The sequence below is a fragment of the Rhinolophus hipposideros genome, assembly GCF_964194185.1.
Source record: "Rhinolophus hipposideros genome assembly, chromosome: 3".
Taxonomy (NCBI): Eukaryota; Metazoa; Chordata; class Mammalia; order Chiroptera; family Rhinolophidae; genus Rhinolophus; species Rhinolophus hipposideros.
Window position 1 is genome coordinate 27977032 of NC_138049.1, and position 23778 is coordinate 28000809.

Consider the following 23778-nt stretch of genomic DNA (forward strand, 5'->3'; position numbering starts at 1 on the left):
ATTTAAGCTTCCAGATATTAACTGGAGTCTTACTTTGGAATGTATTTTACAATACTGTGTTATTTTATTATAGCTTTTAAGAAATCTAACAGGGAATTAGAAGGGCAGGTGTTGTATTTGGAAAGCTAATTACTAAATAATGAGCAACTAATTGAATAATAAAGATAGCATAATAAGAGCCTGCCCCTCAACAACTTCACAGATGCACCAAAGTACTTCTCCCTAATGAGGTATTTTGGAGAAGTGTTAAGAATTGCCATTACATATCCTTCTGTGTCATTATGCAATCTGTGGTAGGTATTCATGCTGGAACCACAATCTATAATGGTATAACCAAGGGGCGTGTGTGTGTGTGTGTGTGTGTGTGTGTGTACACATATGTAAATCTCCCTTCCCAAGAATCATATAGATAATTTTGAAAATAATATGTTTTGGCTGAAATTCTGGAACAAAACATTAAAGAAAGCCCTGCCATCACCAGTGAAGATGGTTGGTCATATTAGGTAGCAGCAGCTCTCCAGCCCTCCCCTCTTCTTAGTTCATTGTGGTTACTGCTCAAAGGATGGAAAAAGCACCTGTGGCACTGTTGTTACCTGTCATCTTTTCCTTGTGCCTGCTAAAATACTGGGTTTCTGGTATTAGAGAGAGATATGCAAGCAAAGCCCCTCAATCCACGGCTGCTTATTCCTAGGAGATCTGAGCCCTGGATTCTGTCACATCTCAATCAGATACAGTCATTAGTCCTCAGGGTCAGTTGTGTACTTGTGAGAAGATAATAACTACCTTTTATTGAGTGTTACTATGTGTCAAACATTAAATATAATATCATATAATTTAGTCTTGATGCAAATAGGAGAGGAAGGTACCAGTTATCTTCAGTAAAAGAGGATATAAAACTTAGATGTGAGTAAATAAGGGAATGATATTTGAACTCAGGTCTTCCTTTTTGTGTCTAAAGTCTATGTTTGTTTTTAATATTATTTTCTAAGAAGAAAGTGCTAGAACAAAGCAGAACTCATGCTGTATCCCTCAGTTTAATTACAAAACAAAAGCTTCCCATATAAATAATTTCAGCCTTTTTCTCTCCATTCTTACACAAAGAGGTAAGAATTAATTAGAATTTATGCCATTCAAGTAAGAAAAAAGTCTACAATTTAACAGAAAAGGGGCAGATGCTAACTCAAGTTGGTTTAAACCCAAATCACAATTTAGAACATATCCAAGGTATTTTAAAGATAGCACTGTTAAAAGAGAAGGTAACCAATAATACTTTGTATACTATATTATTATCCTTGACTTAGGTGTGATAGCCTTCAACCTGATGTCCAGGGCACAAACACATACTAAGTCTATTTTCATGGATTTTGCAAAATAAAAACCCTTATAGCAGCATAAACTGTTTATGCAGAAAGCTTACATGAAATTTTCTAACTTGTATCTGGATCAGTTTCTATTTTAGTAATGATTTGTTTTGCACATAATATGTATTAGGTTTGTTTGATTTTTATATAAAACTCTTTTAAATAGATAATATATAACAACACAAAAAAACTAGAAATAAGTAGAAAATAGGCTGCTATTCCAATGTGTAAACTCAGAAACATAAAAATCAAGCAATGTCATAGAATGAGGCAAGGAATCCTTATGAATATTATAAAATTTGGAAACCCAAGAGCCCATTTCTTCAGACCTAACGGCCTAATTATTCCTTCCATCTATATTTTTCCAGTAATTACACAAAATCTCCTCTTTGTATTTTATGTTATTTAAGTTTGTTTAAACTATGGCAGGACTTTGTACACTGACATTAAACAATTACCCTCCCATCCAAATTATTTTAAGAAACCTACTCTGGAAATCACATAAGCATGTTGCCAATTTATCCATGTCATGTGGAGGAGAAAAAAATGCTGTTAACATTTTTAAAAGTCAGGAAACTACTTTTAAAGCTAGAAAGATACCAAAGTATCATCGTTTAATAGGAACTTTGTTTCATGTCACAACATAGACTCCTGCCAAAATTCAATGCTATATAACTACTTACATTTTGATTTTCAGCAGATGTAGTCAACAGTTGACAACATTCTTCTGTGAATCATTAGAAAATATTTTCATTGAAAACGTATTCTTGATTTAAAACATAAGTGGCTTCATTTGACTCTGTTTTTACTCAGCAGTTTGTAGCAACCTGTTTTTTAACTCCTTAACTTTTCCCACCTTTCTCTACCACACACCAACATCTTGATCTAGTGAACTGACCCAGGTAACGAATACTATGGGATATTAGTTTCTCATGGTAATCCTCAACTTGAAAGGAGGAGAAAAATATACTAAAGTACCAGTATAACAAAAGTAATTTCCTTCTGTCCCTAGTGCTTCATCAGGAATAATTTACATTTGCTCCAAATTAAAGGCTTTGAAATGATAAAGGGTCAATTATAACAGAAATATGTTTGGTCTGACACTGAAAAAAAATTGAGCGTGTATAAATTATGCCCAGAAAATCTACGAGCAGAGCAAGCTGATTCCCCCTTGGACACTGACCTTGATTTGGCATGACCTGGTGTGGGCAGGAGCTGACCTGAATTGGCACCGTTCTAAACAGGACAGGACTGTAGACCTCGGAAGGCACACATTTAGCCAAAAGAGCAATAACCATGGGGCAATGTTCTCCCTTATACTTATTTAATTAACTTTTATCCTTGGGCTTTATGATTGATTAATTTCTAAACAAATCCAATTCTCCTGCCTTGTATATTCCATCAGCTGTGATAATCCTGTGCGGGTTTCTTGTGCAGGTGCTCTTTTCATCGGTTGCAAGTGGGGACAAGATTTTACTAAACACTTTAAATGTATTTAATAAAATACAAATGGCTTTTTTTTTTTTTCACGGTAGCCTTAGCAGGACTTTCTTTAGGAAGCTGGTTGTTCCCATTCTACAACGAGGACAATTTGCCAAAGAAAATGTCTACATTTTTAGTGAAATTCTGGACTCGACTAATTTAGAACCTTCCCAAAGCTTTCAAACAAACCCTCTATAGCATGCCTACAAAAGGAGCAATTTCAGGAGAGAAATTTGAAATAAGAAACACATGTCAGACTGAGAAGTTCTAACTTTACTACTGACAATATCGGCAGAAAAACCAACCGGGTAAAAGTAACATGAAAATGCAAAGAACAAAAGTAGCCACTGAATAAATCAGACTCAGAAGGAAGAAGAAATGGAAACCTGTCCTCCAGGTCACTCCAGTAGGAAGAGTTGAAGTGATGCAGCTTCAATGTGGATGTGAAAATTCAATTTAAAGAAAGTCTATTGCATGAAATTTCCTTTCCCATAAGAAAGGGGATACGATTATTTAGAAAGTAAAAAAAAAAAAAAATACTCAAAAATACTTCAAATAAACAACCCCTTCAGCCTTACTATACACACAGAATCAATTCACATGGTTTGTAAAACCAGTTTGGTCACTCCCAGGAATTGCAGAGATGGCAAACAAGCATTCTTTTGCTATTCATTTGATTCTTAACTTGAAGACAAGGCCTACATTTTACACTGTCCTTTCTCCCCCCCCCCCCTTTTTTTTTGTTAGCAGCCACTCAGCTACTTTAATTAAATGGATCCTCAATGCATGACCATAGTAAAAAGGACACACAAAAGAATGCAATGTGAGAAATTTGAGAGTATGTCATATAGGTAAGTAAAAGAAATCAATCCCAAAGAGTTTCTAACCCCCTGTTTAGAATACCAATGATAAATCAAGAAGAGTTTATCAATATTTAAAAGTCAACTATTTTTAATATTCCTCAAAGATCACTAATTCCCATTGGATGAAGAAAAAAGAAAAAACTTCTCCATGAAGTAAAATTCGATTTTATAAAAATTCATGTGCCCTAATATCAAGAATCTATTAGGCAGAAAGCAATAGATTGGAAATGAAATGGAAAGAGTAAAAAGGCACTGAACACATAAGAATTTTAGAAATAATTCTGAAACTTCTCTTTGCTCTTCTTTCACTGTCAAGAAACGACCTTGAACACCGGCTGTGGAATTTACTGACTGTCTAAGCACTACCTACAGTCAAATGATGTTATTAGGACACTGACTAAGTTGTTTTCTAGGTATTGATGAGTTGTGCTTTGTTGCCTATCCTCTCATATTGCTGCCCTTGTTCCAAGGTCGAGTATCTCTAAGAGCCATGGCAGGGGCTAACTGTTGCTCTTTCCAGCAAAGTTAAGTGACTCATTCTGGACCCTGAGAAGGTTGTCTTTACTAGCATCATTTTCAAAGCAATGTCTTTCTCAAAGCTTTTTCAGTCCACAAGACACAAGAACTTTCAGGATACACAGTAGTCTCCTCTGACCATAATCAGGTATCTACTTGGTACCTGGGGAGTATTTGAAAACATACCAGGAATTTTGGGGTTCTCTCCACTGACTGGGACTACTACTGAGGTTTGGAAGAAGTCAGGTTCGAACAGTCCCACAATGGGTTGGGCTTGCGTAACAAAGAATTGACTCTTTCAACCCCGCTTGGGAGGAACTGGTGGGTCATCCACATTTCCAGTCATGTTGTACATATACACACCTCATTTTTTTCTCTACCCCATGGTTATCGTTATTGCTTCTCTTTAAAGCAAATAACAAAAAAATAACAAGAAGACTAGAATGGTTACTACCCTAAGATTACATATGAAACATTATGTTTAAGAATATGTAAAAGTCAGCGCCTGAGCTACAGCAGCCTGTTTTGTTTCCCATTCAATGTCAGGCATGATGCTCCCTTCTAAAGCCAGCAGTCTCCCCCACAACAGCTGCCACATGGAGGGTGTGGTGCATGTGCCTTGGTGTTCTGCCAAATCACATTAATCATCTTTTTCCCAGGCACTAGCATAATATCTACCATCCCCATTAGGTGAGACTCTGGATCTTCCATCTTAAGAATAATTTAGAAAGAAGAGAATGAGTAACATGGGGAGATAAATTATAAAGGACATCACTTCATCAATAAGACTGTGTGTTCTTGAAAAGATGGTATTATTTTTGAGAGATATGGAATTTCTACAAATTAATCGCATGACAGAAAGTAACAGAGGAGCTTCCTATTTGGGTCAAGTCTATAAAAATAGAACCATTATTTCCTAAGTGAACTTTTGTTTCAAGCAACATTTACACATATTCTTTTAAAGATATGCTTTTAAAGATAACAGTGCAGCACCCCATTACAAGTGTTGTCATAAGAAAGAAGAGAGGAAGACAGAGAGGAAGAAAAAGGAGAGAAGGAGGCATGGATGAAGAAAGAGAGAATGATGGTTACATTTCTGTCTCGAAAAGTATGGTAAGGGTATGATGATTTTCATTATAGTAAACATAAAATTTATCATGCAAAGTGGGATTTTCAAAGTCTCTATCCAGATTGGACACCGTGACATCAGCTGTAAATTGGAACGGTACTTGGGGCAACTTGGGGTGTAGAATACCCTACTTGGGTTGTCTTAGAGGTCTCTCTTAAATTTGACCTTGATTACAAATGACATTTAAGTCTTATTAATTATTATATGGCATATTGTAATGAGAACAGTGTAAATAAAGACACGAAGAACTCACACAAAAACAAGTAAAAACTAGCTTCCCATTCATTCATTCATTCATTCATTCATTCATTCATTCATATAATAAGTATTTATTGCTTTCCTACAATGTGTAGAGTACTGTGTTAGGTACCTGAACTGGCTTGAAAAAAATCCCTAAACAGTCCGGACACTGAGTTGCTCTTACTAATGTGAAAAATAAATAATTCTACAAAACCTCAGTTATCCAGAATCTTCAAAGAATGATTCAGAGGTTTTAGTCAGATTTTCTGGCTGGCTGAGATGTGCATAATTTTAAGCAAAGCACATTTCAAATGAAATCATTTCACATAGAAATAATTCCTAAATGCGTTATAATGCTAAACATAATTTAACTTTCACTTAGAGAATCAAGGTGGTCTGCACTACTGAGAATCTCTACCCTGTACCAAGGTGTGTCAATGCACTCAGAGATGGCCACAGCAGACAGGGCTTCGGGCAGTAACGCCAAAACACCCCACATCACTAAGCATTTTGCATTCTTACATTTGCGTTTCATTATTTTTCTGTTTCCTTTTTATTGTTGGACTGACACTTATCAATACTATCACTATGCATTTTTGTAATAAGAGCAGTCATTTGAATTGACCTAATATGTGGCAGGTACTTCCCTAAGTGTTTTCCATACATGCCTCCATTTAGTCCTCAAAGTAAGGGACTATGGGATAATAAAGAGCATGAGATAACATAGTATCATCCCCATTTTACAGTGAGGAAATTTGAGGCAGAGAGAAGTGATGTAGTTTGCTCAAGGTCAAAGAGTTGGGATTTGAACTCAGGCAGTCTACTGCATTTGCTCACTATGGCATGTAAACATACCTACATCTACCTTCATAAGCTATCACCTTGAAAACTTTAGAATTATGTGTAAGGTAAGAGAAAATAGGCTCTGTGACAGCATTTGAGAGAATCAAGCATGTGAGTTTGAGGGAATCAACTCTGTAACATCTAGGTTTGTCATCAGGTCTTTTTGTTTCTCTGTAGTTCACAAATACACCTGTGTGGGTGAACTTTGTTAGAAAATTCAGTTTGCCAAGTCTGCCATAGAAATTAATTATAATTAAAATGAAAGCATTTTTACCATATAAACTTACATATGTTTTTCCAACTATTCTTATGTTCGATATTTTCTCATTAGAAATTTAGATTTTTACAAATATTAGAGTTTAACTTTAGTTACATGAATTTTAAGAGTAGAAAGACAGTTATTGGCATAGTAAACATGCCAGAAAGACATCAAGTATCAGGTGATAGAAATTCATAAACACATGAACAAAGAATCCATTCATCCATTGGCTTATTGAAAAGCAAATGAGAACACTGTGTAGGTTGCTAAGACAACTGAGATGTGATGATTTAAATGTGAGATAATAGGTAGAATCTCTGTACCTTTACAGATCAAATTTTAAGAATCCTTAGTACGTCCTCTTCCATATTGATAGCTAAAACTTTAGGGGCATTACTTAAAAACAAAACAAAACAAACAAACAAACAAAAAGAGCCCTCAGGCATTTGAGCTCTGCTGGTTGAAGAAGCTTGAAGCTTTCTGATCAGGCTTGAGAGCCCTGGTCTTAAAGGATGTACATGATATGGCAGAGAGCTGTTCCTGGCTGGATCAATTCCACCTTGTAGCAGTGATGGATGAGAGGCCTGTCAGAGACTATAACCAATAAGTCAAGAAAACATTATTGGCAGCGGAAATAGTAGCTTTTTCTAGAATATTGCCATTTCAGATTTGAAACTCTAGGCTCATTCCATTTTGGCCACACTGTCCTCCCGCTGTTGATTGAACATGCTATGCAGACTTCCACTATAGGGCCTGTTGCAGTGGCTCCTCCCTGAGTGAATGCACTTTGCCCAGCCCTCTTCTTGGCTTCCTCCATCTTTTCCTTCAAGTCTTTGTTTAAATATCACCCACTTTAAAATCACAACCTACCTTTACCCAACAGTTGTCATCCTGTTTTAGTTCCTAGTATTTAGCATCTCCTAACATATTCCATCATCATGTATGCTTCTGTTTTGTTCACTGAAGTATCTCAATCACTCAGACCAGTGCCTGACACATAGTACATGTCCAATAATAGTAAATTTAACGACAAGAATAAGTGTTCCTATAATTGAACTGCTGAAAAGAAAACTGTAAGATCCTTTTGTTTCTTCCCACCTTAATTTGGCCCTACGTGAAGACAGCTCCCCAAATCTCCCATGTCTCTATTCACACTGAGTTTAAAACTCTGCACCAAAGATACCTCATATCCAGAATAACTGAAAGGATTTATGCAGCTCAGTCATTCCTAAGCAGACCATCAGCCAACATGGTATATACTCAGAGATTATTGCTGCCCATCCATAATTTTAATTATCACTATGATGCAAAGTAGAGTCGTGTCGTAACTCCTCAGATCCTCTGGATAAAAGTCACTAAACAAATGCTACTTTATGTGATGTGTTATTCTGACCAAATTAATTCAAAGCAGCTACCAGTCTCCAGAAAGTCTGTTTCATATTATTCACCATAAAGACTTCAGAGGAACTCAGTTTACTGTATGAGAGGCTGACCAGGAACATAGCCATTCTCTGGAATTCATCACTAATACATGTGGGGAAATCAGGCATTTTTCTCATCTTTAGAAAATAATGCAAGTTGCCAGGAAGAAGAAGCCAGGCCCTTCCCACTGCCACCATGCTTACTTCAAGTCAAGTGTCTATTATATGTGTGTGTGTGTGTGTATTTGTTCTCAAGACAAAAAGCAAATACATATACAATGTAGAAAATTGGGAAAATGTGTGAAAACCATGAAAAAAATAATGTATAATGCCTCCCCAAAACAATAATAATTTACTCAATGTCTCTCAGGCCTTTTAAGTAAGTCTCATAGCTAGTTTCCCTGTCTCTGTGCCATGGCTGATCTGTCATCACAGATACAATTTTAATCATGTTATTACCTGATCAGAAATCTAATGGTGACCTCCCAAGTTTGTAAAGACGGGTTGTCAAGATTTCATGTTTGGACTCCAAGTTATTGATTACTGATTTTATTTATTTTGGAGTGTTTGAGAGTTGGTTTTAAAAAATGAAAAGTCTAAACCTAGATGCTTGTTTTGGCAAAATTATCTCCAAAAAGGTAAGTAATTTAAACTGCACTATGAAGTGCATTCATCAGTCAATTTTTTATCAGCTGGATGAATCACAGGAAATGGAGAAAACAATTTACATTTGGATTGGTAATTGAGAGCAGAAAAGAAGACTGGGCCCATTGAATAGCAGCTGGCCCACTTGGATGGGGACAGGAAGAACAAAAAATTAGTAGAAGTGTTTACAGAAAGAGGTGAATAGAGCTCCTCTTACTTTGAAGTTTGGCTGCCATTCCACTTAAAGCTCTCTCAAGCAATCTCTACATTGTAGATCATAGTTTGTAGAAGTCTGACCCATGAAATCAAGCCCCAAATGGATAACCACTGAGTTATATCTAACTAGGGATGGGGAATGTGATATATGCTGGGTTATATAAAATGAAGGATTTAGGAAAGGGGTGTTGGATACAACAGATGGGTTTAGTATCCTGGGAAGAGGTAGAGAGTAGAGAGGGCACTTGTTGGGTTATCTGCTCAGCACCCTTTCTTCTTCTCAGCCCTGCTTCATATGTTCCAAGAGGTGGCTCCTGAAAGCCATGTTTCTGTTTTGCGATTCTGTCTCTCATATCATTACCTCCTCTGGAAAAGTGGAACGAGATAAAGAAAAAAAGAGAGGTTCTGTTGTCTGGGTACCTAAAGAGATAAAAATTATAAAACCAGGAGCAGTGTTACATGGACATTTTCTTCCTATAGTGGGACCTGGAGAAAAAGTAAGGCCCATCAGCCAATATTCATAAGGAGAGATAAAGGCATTGAAGTAGTTTAGCAGCCAGGTTTCAGGTAGACAAGGCAGTCCCCTCACCCTCAGACCTTATGAGATCCAGTAAGCCCTTTCTTCTCAAGTTCTCTATTATATATACACTCGTTTAAAATCAAAAAAACAAAATAACAAACAAAAAAATTCTCCCCATTTCTGCTTAAACTGGTTCACATTGGTAGATACAACCAACGAGGATCCTAATACAAACAGGATCCAAAGCCAGCCACAATTTATGCTAACTTACCTATTTTCCAATCTACTATTTCTCCACATGAATCAAGTGGGACTATTTGTTATATATAAAAGATACTTTTAATTTCAGTTTCTAGTCCTTTTTTTGTACCTCACTGTGGGTTCCCTTTCCCCAATTTCTTCAAATCTTATCTATTCTTCGACCTTCAGCTATGTCCCTAAATCTTCAATGAAACTCTCCCTGGCCACTCCGCTCCAGCGTGCTCGGGGCTGAAGCTCCACTCTGGTGATGCTGTTCTCCTCCATCCCGCTTGGGAAATGAACTCACCTATAGAACTGCCCTAAAATAGATACTCTGGGGTAGCTATACAGTATCTGATTTTACTCTAAAGTCTATGTAGGAAATGGGGGCAGGAGAAGAAAATAAGGAAAATCAAAGTACCTATGTAACTGGTATGTTTTGCTCTGCAATATACTTTCTGGGGTCCATGTTAGATTCATGTTCCCTTATGTCAGCTTAGAACTGAAGGAAGACTATGACATGGGAGTACATGAACACCCATTAGATTATAATAAGGTGATGGGAGACTGGAAAACACATAGTTCAAATAATCCTTGACCTCTTGTAGACATCAATTAGGCAAGGACAGCATATGTCCTCATTTTTTACCTCTTGCACGCAATTCTATTTTTAAGGTTATTTGTTCATGCTTCTGTGTATACTCTAAATGTCTAATAAGCACTATCAGTTTGATCATCGATCAGGGGAACCCCATATGGAAAGTGTCATTAAGACAGTGTCATCCAACAGCCTAGAAGAATAGAAAGGCAAGGTCTACAATTTAGGAAGCCACATGGAGACTTGTATTAATTCAGGAATTGAGAGCTAGAACTTTTTTCACAGTGGCAGTGGGAAGGAACAGGACAAAGAGATTCAACACATAGCAAAGAAAAATTAAATACACCTTGATGACCACCAGGATCTGGGAAAGGAAAGAAGGAATAAGTCAGACGAAAGTTCTGAGGAAGGGCAACTGAGAAAATTATCACTGGTAAGAAAAGATACTGGAGAATGGAATGTAATAATTATGTACTTTTACAAGAGATGTTTGTGATGGCAGACAAATCCCTAATAAAACTGTATCATAGATTTGTGGTTACAAGAGATGTTTCAGGAGAGACTGCAAGCTAGATTTGTATTTGTTTATTTGTTTGTTTATTTATTGACTTACTTACTCACCAGGTATGTATTGAGAACCTGCTATATGCTCGGGCCTGAGCTGTATGCTAATGATACAATAGGAAACAACAAAGAAACCCAGATATAATCTCTAACCTTGCGGAGCTTGTAGTGTAGTAAATGAAGCAGGCATTAATCAAATGACACACTTCTTAATGTCAATTTTGAAGATGCATTAGTTGCCTTTTAAAGCTTTTACACATAGACACTGAATAGATAAACTTCCTAAGGCTCACTGAAATATTAGATATTATATTGAGATTCATTCCAATGCTTCTTTAAAAGCTGGAGAGTCATTCTGCCTTTCTCTTGATAATTGTCAAGTTAGGACATAGGGCAAGAACACACAGCACACAGCCAAGGCTTTGCGGATTCCAGGTAACCACTAACTTCTCAGCAAACTCCACTTCTTTAACGTATAAAGTGGGGAAGAGTCCACCCTCACCATTATCCACAGAATCATTTTTCACTCTTCACATGGGAAAACTGTCTTAGCTCATATGTACCATTCGTACTTCCTATCCTCTCTCTTAGCTTCCCTTACTGTAATCTACTGGTGGTACCGTGGCCAGGAGGAGATGAAGCAATAACAGGAAGAGAACTGATATAGTTCCTAGAAGTCACTTCACAGTCCAATTTTGCCAAAATTACTATTTCCATTCAAGCCTTAATTAACAGAATGAGTTTAACACAAAATTACCTGATTTGAGTTTTATTTTCTTTCTATGTTCTTGATCTCTATACTGGTGAAAATGTTTTGCTAGTTCCTGGCCCCAAAAGGAAAATGTAAAGAGTAACCAAACTTTGCCAAAGAAATCATTCCGATATCATGTGGACTATTTTAATATATAGGTACTCTAAGGTATTTGGCAAGAATGCAATTAAAGAACAAAATAATTCCCTCACCTGTTATCAGAAATAAAAAGGACTTAAAAGTAGAAGAGTTCTTTAAAAATGTGAGACTCATAGAAACTTCTGCTATTAATTTCACTTGTCTAGGAGCTGTCTACGATAACAAACTTAAACAAGATCAATGTATTTTCTGTGATGACTCAAATGATGTCAAATCTACACAAATAAATTCAGCATGACTATTAAAAATCAACATAAAATATTTTAGTTTATGTTTTAAGATGGTCTACCTAGTAACAGACAATTTTAGGGTATGGTAAAGTATGAGAAAAATGTAAATTTTTACTTCCTCATGTCCCTGTTTCATGATTAACAGTTTTAGGAACAAAGGCCAATCATACTATATTCTGGACATGGTAAACAACACAGAGTAAAGTAAGCAAAAAAAGAGAAATGTTAATTTTTTTCTATGATACATGTGCTAGTCTTTTCCATGTGACATCAAATTCAACACAGTTTATGAACCTAAGAAAATTCTGTCCCTGATGTCTGACATTTACTTTACATACACACAATGTTGTTTCTCAGAAAACATTTTTACCTGACTTACATTGCATGGGTTTGGAAATTCTCTTTTTCCCAACCTACCAGTCACATCTGCAGTCCAAACATTTCTTTCCAGAATAGGAATTAAGGCCAAACAAGACAAAGAATTTGCTGATACATATATGTCACTCCAAGAATTTTCCTGACAAATTCTCCACACCCAATTTAATTACTTCCCTACTGTAAAAACACTTTCCATCTGCATTTATTCTAATCTTTTCATATCCAAAAACAACATACCATAAAGTTAGCTAAATAAATGAATGACATTAGCTTTAGGTTCCACGTGAGGCAGCATTTTATAAGGCAGTGGTCTCCAGCTCACATACATTTTATGCTGATACAGTATTTCATTTGGAGCTCAGTTATTTACTCTAGATTTGTTTAGAATAGAATTATCTAGCCTGGGACTTTTAGTGTGTCTCTCTCTCTCTCTCTCTCTCTCTCTCTCTCTCTCTCTCTCTCTCTCTCTCTCTCTCTCTCTCATGCATACACACATATGGGGGGGAGAGAAAGGGGGAATATATAAATGTTTGTGGTTCTTAATGAGCAAAAAATAATGTAGCCATGTATGTATATGCTAAAGTAATGCTGCCTCATGTCTATAATAAAGGCATTTAAAATAGGTTATAAAAACTAAATCTCAGTAAATGCATATGATAAATACTGTTTTTTTGGCATTCCTTGGTTCATTGATTATTCAGTAAGTTATTCTATGCTTTTTGTGCAGAATGTTCTTTAGCGTATTTTTATTCTCTTCTTAGTATTCCATCATTGCATGAACTAAGTGCTAGTTTTGGCACTCCAATATCTAATACCTGTGAATAAACAGAGAATTCAGGAATAGCCACATCTTTATGTCACCAGTACTATTAGGGTGTGAAGACTGACCTTTGTACTGGAAGTTAGAAGATGAGACCAGCCACTATCAAATTGTTTGGGTAACCTTGAACGGATAAATGATTCTAGGTCATCGTAAAGGCCTTTCCCTCTTGAATATTAATAAGTAAAGATTTTGTTTATTTGTTTGTTTGTTTTTGATATTACGAAGCCTTAGAGTCCTTAGAAATCGATTTGTCTAATTTTATCTGTTTTATTACAGAGTAGGAAACTTTTAGAAGCAGCTAATCCACAGTAACCAACCGCTGGTTTCCAGGATGTCAAACTACTTTTCAATTAATATATATCATATATAATATAATATAATATAATATAATATAATATAATATAATATAATATAATATAACACAATATATTGACAGATTAATATAACATAGTTATTGATATGGTTATTTCAAATAATCTTTTTAAAATAACCATTATTTGCCTTAAATATAAAATTGTACTTTGAAGGCCACATAATCTGGGATTTGGTAGATAAAAAGAATGATCTAATTCTATGTTTACGTACACTGAGCTCTGACCTTTCTTTCTCTGACTTATTGATATCAATTGAGAACACAGTCAGTTCGGTGGCTTTCTCCTTCTTTAAAATTTATATAAGCATAATACTGTCCAAAAATCCTGAGTGGCCTGAAGGGTGAAACATTTTTAAACTCATGATAAATGTAATATTAAAAACAAGGATGATTATATTGTTCTGTTTTTTTTTTACTAACCCCGAAGACCAGCTGTTTCAAAAATTATTATCTAATTACTTAAATAACAAGCCATAGGTAGGTCACTCACAGAGGTCAGTGAAATAATTAGGAAGGAAATGCCCGTAAGAAATAGAGGTTGGGCTTTTCCTTCTCTTCATGCATCCTGGAATTACTCTGCTTTGTAGGAAAAAAATGTAATGATTTATCCATTTTCTAATGCACCAACAAGCTAAAACTATTGGATCCATTTTGATACCTAATTATAAAGAAAAAAGACCAAATTGTCAAAAATTTTATAGCATATTATATACTCTCGATGACCCAAAAGAAAAGACCATATACAATCATTTTAATATCATATGTATAGGAATTACTTATAGAAATATCATGCTGCACAAAACAAAGGAAGAATTACTTAAACAGTAAATGGACTGTACAATATATACTTGCTGTCCAAAAAGAATATATAGCAGTATTCACATTTTGCCTAGATCTATATTGTTTCATCATACCAAGATAATCATTACATACATCATATGCTGGAACAAGTAGGATTAAAGAAACGAAGATCCATCTCACCCTTAAATACATATTTCTTAATGCAGTAGGTTAAGGTGTATCACTCATATTGAATTAAGGATATGTGTTTATTATGGTAATGGTATTTACAGTACTTTCACTTATCCATTTAAAAACTGAGGCCCTGGATTTTGAAATGAAAATGTATAGGCCTGAGAAGAATCTGTTGGGTATCTGTTCCAACCACAGACAACTAAAAATTCCTGTATGTTGCAGCCTGACCACTAATTTATCATTTCTACAGGCTCCAAAGAACCAAGACCAGAATGTCGTTTCATTTTAATTTTTCCAATTTGATATCATTTGTAAAATCTAGCAATGTTTGACTGAAAAGAAAAACAAATGTTATAGTGTTTTATTTGGTAAACATAGATTTGAAAGGTGTTCAGTTTGTGGCAAAATTTCAGATGTGACGACATGATAAGAAGAGATTATTAAGGAAAATTAAGGTGAATGTAAAATAATGAATGCTAAGGAAAGATGTTTTCAAGTATTTCTAGCGATGTTTCTACTATTATTCTTTAAAGCTGACTTCTAATCATTGTCCTTTTGTATAAGCACTGTGATTAATGGCACCTTAGCCAGAATAATATACAATTTCCATACACATAAGATTTTTAAAAAACTCAATGTTTTAAATCACAGTTGCATCTGGAATATAACATCTTACTAGTTCTCTAGAATTGCAATTTTTCTTAGACAGTCTTGGCTTCTATTTTACTGTACCTGGAATTTGGAGGTTCTGAAACATCTGATTCTGTGCACGTTTTCTTTACCTGTAAGAAAAGAGTACTAGTTATTCTCATAGGAAAATACAACTTCCTCATTCAGGTTCACACACTTGTTAAACTTAACGTGGGTACAGCTTTGCTCACCATGATCTCTATAAAGTACTCCCCACATTTTACAGCGGCAGCATGCAGTACTAAATAGTGTATTTCATTATTTTCCCATGAACAGCTGCCAAAGGTACTTCCCTAGACTCCATTAGTATATAAAATGTTCAAGCTAAAATAGCTTGGGACTAGCTTAACTAAGAACAAAGAAACCAAAGAACCAGGTTTCCCACTTAGCAACTAGAAAGCCATACTGTTTTCAATCCACTAAGAAATGTTTTTCCAATCGATGCTGCTTCTTTGTCATACTAAAGCACACAATAATAAACACCAGAGTCTGGGGGCAAAGCACAGTGTCAGCTCAAACATTCATATTAATTTTCATTTTCTCAATCCAGTGGCTGTATGTTTTATATATTTCTCAGCATATTAATTAAGTTTCGGCATTGCTCACAGACTTCTCACATATATTTGCAGTATGTTTTGCAGACCATATTTCAACTTCGTGGTTTTTAACCCACAAAAGGGAAAGAATGAAAATTACTTTTACTTCGAGAACATGCTATCCATTTCTGGACAATAGAGTGTAATACATTCTCTAAAATAAAGTGAAGTGCAAATCCATTGCCTTTCACAATTTAACCGCAAGTACAGATACTTATGTTTGATTATTATGGTCTTAACTGAGTAGACTCAATTTCAAAAATCCCTTGTTAATATGAATCCCTTGTCATGAAAGAGGAGCATTAACAATACACATTTCCAAGTCCACTGTCATATACTCTGGGCATTTATATTGCCACGGTCTATTTATGCAACCTACAGAATACAAGACGTTCTAAATTCTAATAAGCAGCTTGGAAGTGAAAAATAAGTCTACTGCTTATACATCATGGGTGTGAACTGCAATGCAAGTGGCATCACTTAAGAGTAAGTTGTGAATGTCAAAGATACAGCACTGTCTTTTTAGAAATGTACTTCTTTCCTCCTCTGACTCACAAGAAAAATACACACAAAAACCCCACACTTTCAAAAATCTATGTCTTTTGCTATCGATTCTAAGCCCAAACATTTTTATAATGTGGGAAACCAATTGTTTGATTAATTGTACTCTCTTTCACCTCTTGTGTATACATTTATAGAATATGAAAATAAGACTGATCAGCAAAGAGAGTATCATCCTGTTCTATTTGTAACATTTTCTGTGCCGTTAACGTGGAACTCAGCACCACGAACTGAAAGGGTGAAGAAATGTTTCCAAGAGTAATAGTTAAAAATAAAACAAGTATAGAAAAAAAAAACTTTTATTATAATGTCAACATAAAATTCACTACAAAACCCACAAAAGTCTTATGTTCGTTAAACTGTGTCCAAGAAAAACAAAAACCAAAAGGGAAGGGTACCAGAAAGCACCCCTTGTTTCCCACTGGTTCTTTCCTGTGATTCACAACCAGAACATACATGAACTGCCCAATGAATACGTAGAAATCACTTCAAAGTAAATGTCACTTTCCTCCAGACTATGACTTTGGGACTGACTGAAGGAGCTCCAGACCACACAGGCAAACTACATATACATGTATAACACAAAGCAAGAGTCAGAACCAGACACACTTACTCAAAAGACAATACCCATGGCTATGCAAAGCATTGTTCTCTAAACAATTACTAGAAAGTTCTGATTATTCTTTCTTTTCCCTCAAAGTGGTAATTGCAATGACAGAGAACACATCTATTGATTACTTACTACTCAGTACCCACAGAGCCCCGGATTTATAGCTTATAACTATAGGATAAAAGATTGAAGAAGACATAGATATTCTTTTGAATATTGTTGGAACTGTGCATTATTCAAATTCTTTTTAGGGGTTTCATTCATTTTCTCATAGTCAAATGAGGGAAGAATAACATTTAGGATATCATGACTACTATAGGAGAGGTCTACAAGGGTTGTGGATGTTCAGATGACAATCTACCCCAGCCAGAGGAAGATGAGGACAGCAACAAAGGAATTGGCTTCTGAACTAAGTATTAAAGGACACGGGCCTAAAGACTGAATTTGGAGAAAGTCAGGTATTTCAACATCATGGGCTTTGCCGTAGGAACCATATTAAGCCTTTATAAATGGTAAAGAATTTGGAATATAATTTTTGGCCAATGAAGCTCATTTAAGGGTTTTAAGAAACAGACTGAGTAGAGATGATATAGAAGATAATGTGGAAGGAGGACCAGGTAAGGGATGAAAAACAGATAACAGCCTAATGCAACAGGAGAGCAAGTATAAGTTCCATAAAAGGAGAAATGGGATTGATTTTGTACGTCACTACATCCCTAGACTTAGGTCCATGCTTCCTTCTATGGTCCGAATGTTTATGCCCCCACCACCCAGAATTCATCTGTTGAAATTCTAACCCCCAAAGATGAGGAAGTGGGGCCTTTGGGAGGTGCTTAGGTCATAAAAGGGGAGTCTTTACGAATGGGATCAATGCTCTCAGAAAAGAGACCCCACAGAGCTCCCTAGCACTTGTACCACACCAGAACACAGCAAGAAGGCACTGGCTATGCACCAGAAAGCAGGCTCCCACCGGACACCGCCGTGCTGGTGTCTTGACCTTGGACTTTCCAGCCTCCAGCTCTATGAGAAGTAAATTTGTGCTGTTTGTAAACTACCCAGTCTGTGGTATTTTATGAAGCAGTCCAAACAGCTAAGGTACTAGTTTACTAAGTGAATCATTCAGTCCATTGGCGAGAGATGGTAAAGGCCTGAATTAAGACAGGAGCCACGAGGAAAGAGTGGAGAGGATGTTTTTGATAGATATTTCTGACACAGAATTGATAGAATGTTGTTATTGATTGAGGCAAAGTATAAAGCAGAATATGACCTGAACTTTCAATCTGTCCTCGAAAAGAAATTTTAGTAAAACCAAAGAACAAAAACAATGTTAACTTATATTTTTAAAATACCTCAAAATTCTACCTTATTTCTGAATTGATGGAGAAAAGTTAAATTAATCATTAAGAAAGTTATATGTTTATAGTGTCTTGAACATGGAATTAGAAGCCAAATGGAAAGTTTTACCTAAATTTGAACACACCCTTCCATTTGAGAGACCAAAAACACTTCATTAAATGGTGACTGCTGAAACATATATGCTATTGAAAAAAGAATATTATTACAAAATATATAAAACCTTCCATCTTCAATGACTACCAGTTCAGGTTTGAATTTGTTTTGAATAAAGTTGAAACAAGCAGGCCAAAAAAAAAAGGCAGAATTTCATGCCCACAATTTAAAACCAAATCCTAGTTTTTGTAAGACACACAAGGAGGTGAGGAAAAAATATGCCAAGAGGGAAAAGATGAATCGTATTAAATACATTTAATTGGCTGAACCAATGTGAATTTTAACCCTACTTACTGTTATGAAAGTACATGCCACATCAAGCAAGATGAAAAAGAATGAAAAGTTAAAATATCTTAAGAAAACCATTAGTATGTAATAAACATAAAAATATCAAAAAACTGAATTTTTTGAGTAAATGAATTAATGAATAATACCTAAAATTTTTGAGTGTTTATTATACGCCAGGCACCATGTTTAGGCAGATACTATTTTTCCCCCCAATTCACAGATGACAATATTGAGAACCAGAAAGAATAATCTGTAACCAAGTTGTGCATAAACTTCAAATCCAGATTTACAAGGGCATGTTAACCAGTATATGTTAAGAACCTAGAATTCATAAACATATAAACTGAAATGTTTAAAATGAAGATTAAAATGTCCTAATAATTAAAAGTTCAATTTTTATTACATCATAGTAATAATCACTGCCATTTATTAAGCAATTATTCTATTCCACTCACTGTAGTGGAATTTATACATATACATATATATATGTATATACATGTAATCTCATTCATCTATGAAGACAGATATGATGGACGAAATTTACAAATGAGAAAACTGAGGCTCAAAAAAAACCTAAGGTTAAACAACTTGTCCAATGTCCCACAGCTGGCATTAGTAGGGATACAATTAGAACCGAAAGGCTATACATCAAGCCTTTCTTTCTCTCCTATGCTAGGAGTTGCTTTTATAAGGTTGTTTTAAAACTAAGAGTTGAAACAAATGTTCCATGGAACACTTTCTGAAGAAGAACCTACTAGTTATTTCTTATAGCAACCATTAAACGAATATTTTAAATTGGACTATTGAAGTAACCAGGTTTTACCACTAGTAACATTTAAAGTCCATATAAGTGAAGTGAAATGGAGTTTTGAAGGAAATATCCAAATACTTCTAGCATCCACCACCACTACCAACACTCTAACAACTGCAAAATATGTGGAAAACAAAATTCTGGTTTTTTGTTTTCCTTTTGCATCCAAAACAGCAGGATCCACTCATTCAGCAAGGCTTTACTGGATGACTTTGGTCTACTAGGGACCATTTCAGGCATGGAGATGAACTAGACCTGAGCAGTCCAACAAAATAGCCACTATTGGCTCTAAGAGCCACAAGTGGCTCTTAGACCTTGTAATGTGGCTAAACTGAGATGTGCTGTAAGTGCAAAAGACACATGGGATGTCCAAGACTTAGTATGAAAAAGAATGTAAAATATCTCAATATTTTTATATTGAAAAAGGAAATGATATTTTAGATCTGCCGGGTCAAATAAAATAAATTCCCCTGCTTCTTTTTAGTTTTCTAACTCAGCAACTAGAAAGTTTAAAATACATACTCGTGGGTGGCTGGCACTGTATTTCTGTTCAACAGCACTAACCTGGACCAATAAAAACCTGCCTGCATGCACCATGCATTCTTAATGGAGGGGACATATGATAAATAAGTAACAGGTAAACAATGAACATACTGTTAGCAGTGCTACAGGCCAAGGAAAAGTAACGCAGAATAAAAGGGTAGAGAAGATTGGTCAATATTATTACAGTAGTTAGACGATTATAAAAATTCTCCATATTTCACAATACTATTCATTCTTCAAGTTATTTAGGCTGTATGTACATGAGTAACAGAAACTGTACTTTTTAAATAAATTATTTAAAAATGTGGGATTTTGTATTGGGAAGAGTGAATACTTTCAATGGAAAATATAGAGAGAAAATATAATCTCTAGACTGTTTTGCATTGACTATCATATTCAAGCATAAAAATAACTTTAACACTTCAAGGTTTCTAACCATAAGGTGCTTTGAGCAGCTTATGATCTTTTGTAGGAATTAACTTCTATAAGAATCAAAAACATAATTAACTCATAAAAAATCTGCCAAAAAGGATGCTTCTTTTATCTTATCCTCCATCTTTTTAAAAAGCTGGAATCAATTATCCCAATTATTTTCTCCTTAATTTTGCTGAGTGTAAATCCTGAACCATTACCGAAAATTTAAAAAATGTAAAGGATTGAATAATGAAAGAAGATATTTTACAAAGAACTTTTTTGTAACTCTTCATTTTGTTTTGAAATGAGCTTTAATGATTAAGTCTTAGAACATGCTACAGTGATAATAAAAGATCAATTCTTCAACGGTAATTCAAAGATACAATTTGAGAAATGAAGTTTGCTAATATAATGAATAACTTGTTATACATATTTTATGGAGGTATTTAATAAAAATCTTTATTTCTTCACTGAACTGTGTAGAAAATATAATGTAAATTAGATCTGAATGCATTATTGTTTAAGGAAAGCAACATATAAAAACATAGATGTGAAAATAAATTTTTTTCTAATGCAAACTATATTGTAGATTATTGCATGCAAAACTCTGTAAATACAGAAAGTGACACAGGATTATTGTCAACAATTTATATTCGTCAGCTTTAGTTGTAATTCAAATGTGAATACTCTAAAATGTGAATCTGAATAAGCAATATTTATACAAATACTGTAGCATATCAATGCCTAAGTTTGTATTAACGTACAGTTAGATTAAATGATTGTAAATAGCTGCTTCATAAAACAGAACGGTTTCCCTTAGGTTTGAATTTAGGGAAAATCAGAGACTTCTTGAAATGTCAATTGCTATGTGACATTTTTCATATTTTCTAATACTTAGAAGTTGGTCATATTTGACTTTAAAATTACAAAATGGAATTCAAAGTATTTTCTTATAATTATTCCAGGTTTATTCTAGCAATATAAATTATGCTCTCATTTAATGTATCTTAATTAGATGACCCTTTTTAACATATTTAATTTTGTTCAATTAGTTGTACCACCTGATAGAGGTTCCCCATGTCATTCTGTTCTCCAGTCAGTAGCATTAAATCAATATGAATTAAAATATCTCTTCTTCTATTTTACTTCAGAATGCATGTAGTAACACAGTTAAGAAAATATAAAAGTAGGTATATAAATTAACTTAAGAATAGAGTCAAAATAATAATAGTTGGAATATTCAACAAAACATTCAATTTTCACAGCAGAGGCTTTGGCCAAAAATTATTCTAATGTTTATTTACTTAGAGTAAATAGTGACAAAAATATATGTTCATTTTCTAAATTTACAAGTTAATACCACTCTAGAACTTAGCAAAGGATACACACTTTAATGAGATAACCTATGATTATTTGTGCAGTCAAATAAATATAATTTATGTTGAGAAGAGCAGCACAGAATGGCTATGCTGCTAGTCCCAAACATACAAATTTAGGGGGACACTAGCTAAACTGGTTTCAACTAAAACATCTCTTTCAACAAGACCTGTTTCACATTTTTTGTATATGTTACAATTCAGTTCTTGACTCCTAAAAACACAAAGCATAAAAAAAAAAAAAAAGTCTTTGGAACACAAAGGTTTTCACAGAGTTTTAAAAACATATCTTCGTTTTAATATGCCCATACAAATTTGAGAGGCTTTTCAAAAAAATAAAATGCTGTTTTGCCAAACGGTGGTCAAAAACACTAAAAAAATCTGTCTTAGAGACAGATTTTGTAAAAAATCTAATTACTAAATAACCTAAAAGTATTTTTATAAAGTGTCATTCTTCCTTAGAAACAAAATTTCTACAGCTCTAAAATTCATATATTTGTAAAATCCTTTTCATGGAGTTAGGACAATTTCTGTACTCCTCTCTTTTCTTATTATATCTCTTTTTGACCTCTTTATCATTGCTTACCCAAGTTTCTCCCCCACTGCCCCACACCAAGTATCAATTTCCAAAAGCCCAAGCTACCACTTATCTATTATAAAGGAGACAGAATGCTACAGCATAACTGGAAGTCTGTATCTACTTCAGTTCAAAGAAAAAGAAAAATTGCCATAACCCTTCTTCAATTGTGATATATAAAGTACAAAGATACAACTGAATACTCTGTTTTTAATTGCAAGAGTAACAAAATAAACACATACACTGTGACTAGAAGGGTAGAGGGTTAATAAATAAAAATCCACCACCAAAAACATAAAGTAGTAATTATTTTCCCCCTCTAGCATTGGGCTGTCATGGGTAAGATCTTACTTAATTTCTGGCCTTTAATGCAGAGGCCCTCCAAGATCCAGATTTGGGAGACGAAGGTTATACAAAATTACACACTGGGGAAAAATTATGTTTTAAATGTAAAAAAGCCTATAGGCTATAACTCTTCATCAACTACAACTGTCACAACAGCGTGCACATTATTTGAGAGTTCATTGCGAGGTTCGATATATGTAAAAATCAACTTATAACAATGACTCAGGAAAACAAAGCATAATTATTTATGGACAGCATAGACCTATTAAATCAAATGTCAAACCATATAAGCTTTTAAAATTCTGAAGCATATTTTCTCCTTAATTATGCCATAGTTCTTTGTCACCTGCCATAAACTCCACATATACTATATGAAATATTCAGGAAATTTTCAAACTGTTTCTAATGGTATGTTTTTTCATTATTATCCAAAAGGGACTCTATCAAAGGTAACACAGTACTTAAAATGCCACAAAAGGAACCATAAGATGCCTTAACATATCATGTTACAGCTCATATGAATGTTCCCCACTCCCTCCAGTTTTGGAAATGAGACTGGAGTGTTCAGCTTCGTTCAACTCTGCTCAAATACGAATTGTTTTCTCACAAATGTGCACTATGAGCATCTAAGAGACATTTACCCATACTATCTTGGTCTCCTTTGTACTTTTTGTTTACATGTTTCTTTGCAGTCTTGGTTGTCATAAGACAGATTGTAGTATTAAAACAACAACAACAAAAAAAACCAAAATGGAATATTCAATTCTAAACCAAGACCTCGTACTTCATGAGTATAATTTTCATTTGGTAGAATCCACTGCAATTAAATTCAAATTGCTAACTCTACTGTCCATTTTCTCACTGAACCAGGA

At 34.7% G+C, this 23778-nt stretch overlaps 1 protein-coding gene across 5 annotated transcripts in view; it reads right to left on the reverse strand.

Moving 5' to 3' along the window:
* EYA4 (EYA transcriptional coactivator and phosphatase 4) overlaps positions 1-23778 on the reverse strand; it is a 287676-nt gene that overhangs the window by 104214 nt on the left and 159684 nt on the right. For all 5 annotated transcript variants that reach the window (XM_081045126.1, XM_081045125.1, XM_081045127.1 and 2 more), the window contains one exon: positions 15319-15368. In XM_081045126.1, the coding sequence (XP_080901252.1) occupies positions 15319-15368 (50 nt within the window). The remainder of the gene's footprint in view (positions 1-15318; positions 15369-23778) is intronic.